At 38.4% G+C, this 7,446-nt stretch overlaps 1 protein-coding gene across 3 annotated transcripts; it reads right to left on the minus strand.

The window, feature by feature from the left end:
* Positions 1-790: 790 nt before the first annotated feature.
* Positions 791-5,563, minus strand: LOC123322011 (SRSF protein kinase 1-like). Of its 3 annotated transcripts, none has more exons than XM_044909826.1 (7): positions 4,224-4,536; positions 3,225-3,362; positions 2,955-3,173; positions 2,577-2,859; positions 1,800-1,962; positions 1,377-1,594; positions 791-1,320 (listed from the first exon to the last, which is right to left on the minus strand). In XM_044909826.1, exons 1-7 carry the CDS (start codon positions 4,457-4,459, stop codon positions 862-864), a joined length of 1,716 nt encoding a protein of 571 aa, XP_044765761.1. In that variant the 5' UTR covers positions 4,460-4,536; the 3' UTR covers positions 791-861. The 3 variants fall into 3 exon arrangements, with proteins under 3 accessions (XP_044765761.1, XP_044765760.1, XP_044765763.1); XM_044909825.1 differs by having other exon boundaries at positions 3,225-3,377; XM_044909828.1 differs by lacking the exons at positions 3,225-3,362; positions 4,224-4,536 and adding an exon at positions 5,006-5,563.
* Positions 5,564-7,446: the final 1,883 nt, after the last annotated feature.

The following is a 7,446-nucleotide window of genomic DNA, read 5'->3' on the forward strand; positions in this document are numbered from 1 at the left end:
TTTATGTCGGCTTATACTTACTCCTCACATATACCGGTTCCTGTGGTTTTTCATCCGTACCTCTAGATCACCGGAATAAAACTGTGATTTGAACAGATAGTAACAGCGATCATATGATTGTTATGTTACTCAATTGACAAACGGAAGTTGTTTTAATTGTTTCAGTGGCAATCACAACAAAAAACTACTAACACAACGATTCAACACGGTAAAACGCGTATTATCCACAATCATTTGATTGTCTTGAATGAACAACTCGAGGTCAGTTCTGTATTCAAGCAGGTTTGGTCATGGAACAGGACCGTATACCGATTATTTCAATTTGGTCTCGGTTGCTCCATGCAAGTCAAGCGATAAGGAATTTTTATTACTTCGTACTCCAAATCAAGTCGAAAAAATATTGTATATTATTGGAGTAGGGTTTGTTTTGGATCAAATATCGCTTGGAAGACTGGACCTGGTCTGGGAACATCCTTATGGTCAGGCAGAATGTTACCATTACCAAGCATTCGAATATCAAAGAAATTTGCAAAGGCAAAACTTTCTTTATTGAATTTATTTTTTGGAGAATTATACTGTAACCACTGCTGTCCCAAAATATCGTGTTTAGTGATCGTCAAAACACTTGGAGTTTCATTGATCCCCTGATCACAACAATTATTATTGCCTATCACTTTTTGGGATTACTATAGGCACAAAGTTTGTGTTCATGGGTGGTTAGTAGAGTGTTGAGCACTCTTCCCTGAACACTTTTTTCCAAAAAGGCCGAGGAACAATACAGAGGGAGTAATTTTCTCACAATTTATTAAAAAACTTCTAAATAAATGGAAGGAAAATCAAAATCAGTCTTTCTAACTCTAACTATTCATTCAACCAACTTGACTGGAGGGCAGCTGCGGCAGTTATCCTTAATTGGGGGTCGGGCTCGATCATTGACTCCACAAACGATGCGAAAGGAATCGCGTCTATCCTCTTCCAGTCGTACTTATCAACAAGAACATCTTCTATCTTCCAAATTTTGAGGTAATGGTCTTCGACGTGTCTCAGCCTCCCGTTGTCGAAGTATCGGATTGCGTTGCGCCCTTTCGAGGTTATGTAGGGTGGGATACCGTCCAGGACCTCCCAGATTAGGGTGAGGTGATCCGCAGTTGCCGAACAGCGTTGGTATCTTTTGGGGTTGAAGAGGTATTCCCCTGTGGCCAGCTCGAATGCAACACATCCTAAGGACCAGATGTCAGCGGGGAAACTGTAGCCAGCATCCAGTATCACTTCTAAGGCTCGGTATTGTTTCGTTTGTATTTCGTTAGTGAAATGGTGATCCTGCCAAAAAGGAATGTCTTAATTGTTAGGACAAATAAGGAAAAATTGAAACTTACGTCCCAACAGGCGTTGCCGAGGTCAGCAATCTTGACCTCGATGTTTGGGTCGATCCAGATGGCTCCTTTTATAGTGCCCTCTTTCGATCTCCTGATCGGGCCACCATTTCCTAAGTTGTAATCTTCTGGGAACGACCTGTTCCTTGTCCATTCGAAGGTTTCATCGTTGACCTCCTCTTCCTGAGGACTGCACAGTTCGGTCCATCTATCGGCTGCAACTTTACGAGAAGAATATCAGAAGTCTGATTAAAAATTGCTGAATGATTCAGTTACTCAACACCAAACAGGAAATATTACTGATGATTGAATTTTAAGATACACTACGCCATAAAATATGGATGGGGTACCCCAGGGTTCTGTTCTACGACTATTTAACTTGGAATGCATACGATGGTTCATGCCATTTCATTCGTAGATACTTACCATAGGATTTTGGCATCAGAACACCCAGGTCGTAGAATTTTTTCGTAGTACTAACCATTTTCTTAACATAAGAGTCCTTAACTTTTATCAGTATATTTTCTGGCTTAATATCGGTATGGATTATGTTACATTCGTCGTGAAGGTATACAAGCCCTTCGAGTACCTTGAACAATACTGGAGTCATTTGGTTTATTCACATTTCAAACATGGTTGAGTGAGGTTTTGTCGTGAAATACTTGAGTATTGATCGGTAGTATTCATTTGGGTATCTCGAATAGTTGAAATAACAGTATTGGTGGAACGTTAACTGATGTTGAAGCATAATTAAGTTTGATGGAAGATTTGTGATTGGGTCTCTTTAGAATCATAACATGTGAAATGAAACGAATGACGAGCTTCACGTGATAATTAAATATTAAAAAAATTGTCAAGGTAAAAATATATCATTTTCAAGAACTTTGAAGGAATGTCGAATCTGTCAATAATGAGTGAAGTTTCTACGTATATATTCATGAATTTTGGAGGTGAACTCTGTTCATTAAATAATTAATCATGTTATTTAGTTTTTGGTATTAAAGAATGCCTAATTTTCATAATTGACTGAGTCGATCTTCTCTTGATGGGAATTCATTGTAATTACTCCCATTATCATCCAATATTCAGAGGAAAAAGAACATTTATTCCGTGTATGGTGAATGGAAATAGTGGATTTATTTTTTAATTTTGATCAGTGCTCGTCAGGAATTTGGATTCTGCTTAAAGTTGTAGGTGTTTTACCTGTCTCACAATGGTTTTAACTCCTGGAATGTGAATCCCTTGATAATCGCTTTGAATAATTAGATGCAATAGGCTTGGCCCCATTATTTCGAAGGCGATGGCAGTATGATTGCCGTTTATACTATGACAGTTGAAAAAATCTAACATTTGTACAATATTTCTACTACCAGGATGATCGGGGTTCTTATCCCTAGTACACTGTAGCAATTTGATTTCGTCCTGAGCTACTGCAGTGAAAACAGTTGCTGACTTGCACACTTTAACAGCCACATATTCTTTGTTCCTGAAAGAAGACATATCTGAACTTCGTTCACATGATATCTAACTATTGAAATCCTCAGGGTTATCAATTCTGGAATAAGAAGTTTTTTTACTCACGCTATATTCTCACAGAGCCACACCGTGGAAAAATGGCCATAGCCAAGTTTTCGGACTACGTGATATTTATCTCCTAGGATTGTTTTGTAACTTATAGGCATGTACCCACCAGGGCAGTACTCTGCAGGGTCCTCCTGCTGAGGATAGGACTTGTTTTCGCAATCCGCGATTTCTTTGATCTCGCCGACATCATAATCTTCTATCTCTTTCGGGGAACACCTGAAAACACCGCATTATCACCAGAATTTCCATCATTTCACACGCATTTACACTGATATTAGTCTACAACAAGACGCTGATCGTAACGTATGTTGTTTCCTAGTAGTTGGAGGTTGAATATTTTCGATTTGGTTAGAATTTCTTTCGGTTTCTTCTTCTTTAATTGGAGCGTAGAAAATCGCGTACCACCTGTAGTAGAACGTACTGATCCACAAGATAAATTAGGGATGATAGGTGTTTTCGAGTAGGCAATTCACTGAATCCATTATTCTGTTACCTATGAAGACTTAATAGCTCAATTTTTCACGTGTCCTGTATGCATTGCTTGTTGCATCTCGTTGTCATCCAATTATAATCATACGATTTAGCACATGAGTATTCAGTAATAAAAAGGCCACTTTTGTGTAAGGTTTTCAATCAGAAATAGGAAAGTATTTTTAATGGATAATCTGTTTGGTAAAACAAGAGTCAGATTTGAGTTGATTTTCAAAAAATATCGAACGAAAGGATTAACACACAAAAACGAGAAAAAATTAGGAAGTGAATAATAAGATTATTGAGTTCATTAACCCCTACATGTATTTCGCCAAGACAAAAGCATATTTAGATGGGTGGGATTGAACTATATTTTTACAAAGATTCGAACAACTAATAAACAAGAGTTTATTAGTATTAACCTGCGCAGAGTGTATTGCACGCTCGATAAATAAATTTTTTTTATTAGGGTAATATTGAAAGTTTGAATGTTGAATTTTTTTCAATCAAATCGTTATTCTTATTATTGTTGTATCCATCAAATTTTTTCAATCTGTATAGGAGGTTCATTTTTCATCGAATAAAATTGGAAAAGTCACGGTCAAGCTTTCTTCTTTCCTTTCGATGAATCGAAGGATATCTTCATTCGTCTATATTTAAACCTTAAGGACTATCTTTAGTACATGGAAGTGGCCCAGAATATCTTTCCATGGACAGTGTAAACAATATAAATGGACTCAGTGAAAGCGTCATTTGAGGTCAATGTGTTATATTATCAAATCATCCCTAACTTACGTGGACCAGTGTAAAAAGTAGATGCTTACAATCATCCCTGCAAAACTGAGCACATAATATAAAAGCGAAACTAGGTCTGCGGACTCGTGGAGTTGCTGATCGATGTAATAATTAGTCTCATTGGCGTAACAATAATCCGAATGCACTTGATTTTTATCCATTCTAACGATGGGGTTGTTTATGATATCGACGCGAATTTTGTATCTGCCAATCAGTACATTCTCACCGCAAAACATAACTAAATTGTAAAAGTTATATTTATTATAGTATTTATTTTTAGTGATAAAATTTGGCAATGGCTGCTCCACCTTACTGAAACCGTATAACAGTCGTCATTCCATTGATTGAGGTGAAACTCACGCGTCACAATTGAAAAAAAAAACATGCAGCAGATTCCGCATATACGATCGTTGTTTCTAATATCTAATCGCATATGGGAACATACCTACCCCTGGCAGGCCTATTTTTTGCAAATGTGTTGTCAAAAATACATAATCTTCAAATTATTGGTACAAGAATATCGCAATCTTAATTCTAGAGCTAAATGGTGTCTGTTCTGATTTTAACAAGGGAATCTTGAGTAAAAAAGTTTTGGAGGGAGGGGAAAAATTTACCAAAACACAATGGAAGGCGTGTTCCGACCTCGGGAAACTTGGGATGGAAAATGGTCTATTTTTCTGAATGAAGATGATTTGATGGGTTTAAGAGTGGAAGAGGAGAAATTGTGATAGAAATAAGAATGTTTTGTCACAACGAAAGATGCAGGGCCAGAGTGAACTTACAGGAATGTATACGAGGACTTTTCCATTTCACGTGTTGAAGGCATCGTCGAGAGTACAGGGGAAACGGGCGATAAAAAACTGGATGTGCTAAATTGGAAAAACGACTCTTGCTCGGAGGCCTCTTTGTGCGATTGCTGGGGTATCTGGTGCAACGAACTCCTCCAAACTGCTGTCTCCTCCTCCCCAATTCTGGAGCTACCACCGCTGTCGGACCTCGCAGACGAGAGTCCGTAGGTACTTCGGGAGCTTTGCAGATTTGGTACTTCTGGAGCCAGTATGGTGAATTTTTCTTTTCGAGGGCTCCGAGCTTTGCATCACTCATAATGAGCTGGGCGGATTGTTTTTCTCTCAAACGACATAAGTCTCAGATCCTTCATCAACACCTTCTCAACACTGACACCTGAAATAATTGAACTGCTTCACTTCGGGATATTCTCGGGTTTTGGAATACTGGGCTCTTCCTGTTTCTCTGAAACGTCGACTGGCGCAGACGCGACCCGATATAACAAAATCGATATATTATTCCTTCTGTTGTTCTTGTATTTCAGCTCTCTGCTTTGACGCCTGTTGATCCAGACTTTGAAAGAAGTTTCATGCGGATATGGGGAATCTCGACACATGTGTATGATAGTGAACGAATCTTTTTTAATTATGTTTAATTGAATTTGGAGCCACGCCGCATTGAAGCCAAGCAGGGCATCAGTTGTCATAATATTGCACCCATATCAGTTCACACATCGATGTTATATTTATTAAGCAAAGAGTATTCTTGAAAGGATTTGCCTCAAATTGAAAAACACTTTTCATTCCTAAATCGTTTCTTGTCAATGTGTTACAATTCTTGGAGTATTGTTTGGAAGAAAAGGCTGGAAAAGCTGTTGTATACCTTGCCAGAATTTGGATGAATAAACTGTTGAGATTCAGACTCAGTCACACATGAAGAATCATCTCTAACAACTCCTCAAGATTTTCCAGTTTCACTCTCGTTTTGAACAATCAAACTCATTTTTGGTGACCAATCTTTGTGTCAGAGGTCTTTGGTTTTTTATTAATTTCTGCTTATCAGCATGTTGCATTCAATAACCTTCAATTTGCCTTTGTAACATTGAGGAAAAGAGAACCTATATTTCATTTTCGGAGGAGAATAAGGAAAATTTCAAGTATTGTCATGATGAGACCAATAGACTCGATAGCATTGTCTGTCTGTAGGTGGAAGTCCTTAGTCCTTCTAAGGATCTCAGCAGGAACTGGAACCTATCCAGTGTCGATCTGCTTACTTTTTCTGTAGTAATCTGTATAGTTCGTTTCATCTTGGACCAATCTCCCAATTTGAGGACTTTTCAAGAATTCTGTTCGCTCTTCACGTTGCTCGACATTAGATTTCTGGGATATTTCTAGCATCCTGCAATTTAAATTTCTCCTGCGTCGTTCCAATGATAGGGGGCGCATTGAGAGTTGGTTTACAGCGTTCAGGTTTTTGCCGAATTCGAATTTTTTGATACAACAATCGATCATCTCTTCTCGATGATATCTAACATCTAGCAACTTGAGAATTCAGGATGGTGAGATTATGCAGGCATCCCAACAATCTTAAGCCAAATAAGGTTCATCAGAACTACTAATATTTTGCATTATTTAAGGTTTCCAATCGTCATGTAGTTCAAAAATAGCCTTTCCAGTTTCTGAGCTGTATGGCTTAGAAATATAATAGCTTCTTTCTTAATAGGAGTTCAAAAAATCTTCTCAACAGTTTGTGCAAGAGGAAAATGGCTCTCTTCAGTTACACTTGGTTTTATCGAAATCACTTTCACTACCAATAATTAGAAATTAGTCCAGATGAGTTTTAGTTAATCCGGAATGCGAATCAGAACAAATCGAATAATGAATTGAAGACGATTTTTGGGTTGGTGGAACAGATGATCAAGTGGATTTCACTGTGACATGGTCGAGGGTTTGGATGTTACACACATTTAGAAATGGCCTCTCACGGTAGTTGGGATCGGGGATAATCTGGACCTCGTTCAGACGTATTACAGAAAGGGCAATAATTGAAGCGCCACTGTATTAGACCGCATGAATACGCCCTGGCTTGCGTAATGGTATTTACAGGATTGAAAACATGTGCGACGAGCCGTTCAATGATTTACCCCCCTTAATACTTATGGAGACGTACGTTTTCTTATTCCTCCCTCCTTAGGACTGATGCTCCAGACCAGATGAACAAGTCATCACCTGGGGGGTTGGAAGAGGCATCTCAATTAGATCGGATTTGTTTGATGGGAAAACCGAGACACGGGAGAGCTTTCGTTTTTTCTGGAAAATACTTTTGTTCTCTAGAAAACACTGGGACTACTTCGAACAACGATATCAGATAAGTGGAAAGGGGCTTTGACCATTCGTTAGGACTATCAATACATCCAGCTAAAACTCAATTGAGGTTA

Source organism: Coccinella septempunctata, chromosome X (genome assembly GCF_907165205.1).
Source record: "Coccinella septempunctata chromosome X, icCocSept1.1, whole genome shotgun sequence".
Taxonomy (NCBI): Eukaryota; Metazoa; Arthropoda; class Insecta; order Coleoptera; family Coccinellidae; genus Coccinella; species Coccinella septempunctata.

Excerpts from the sequence above, each read along its gene's own strand:
- LOC123322011 (XM_044909825.1), bottom strand. The coding sequence starts at position 4,459 with ATGTTTTGCGGTGAGAATGTACTGATTGGCAGATACAAAATTCGCGTC. Across the intron at positions 3,174-3,224 it reads TGTTGTAGACTAATATCAGT|GTGTTCCCCGAAAGAGATAG; the intron begins GTAAATGCGTGT and ends CGGTGTTTTCAG. Across the intron at positions 2,860-2,954 it reads TGGCTCTGTGAGAATATAGC|GAACAAAGAATATGTGGCTG; the intron begins GTGAGTAAAAAA and ends GTCTTCTTTCAG.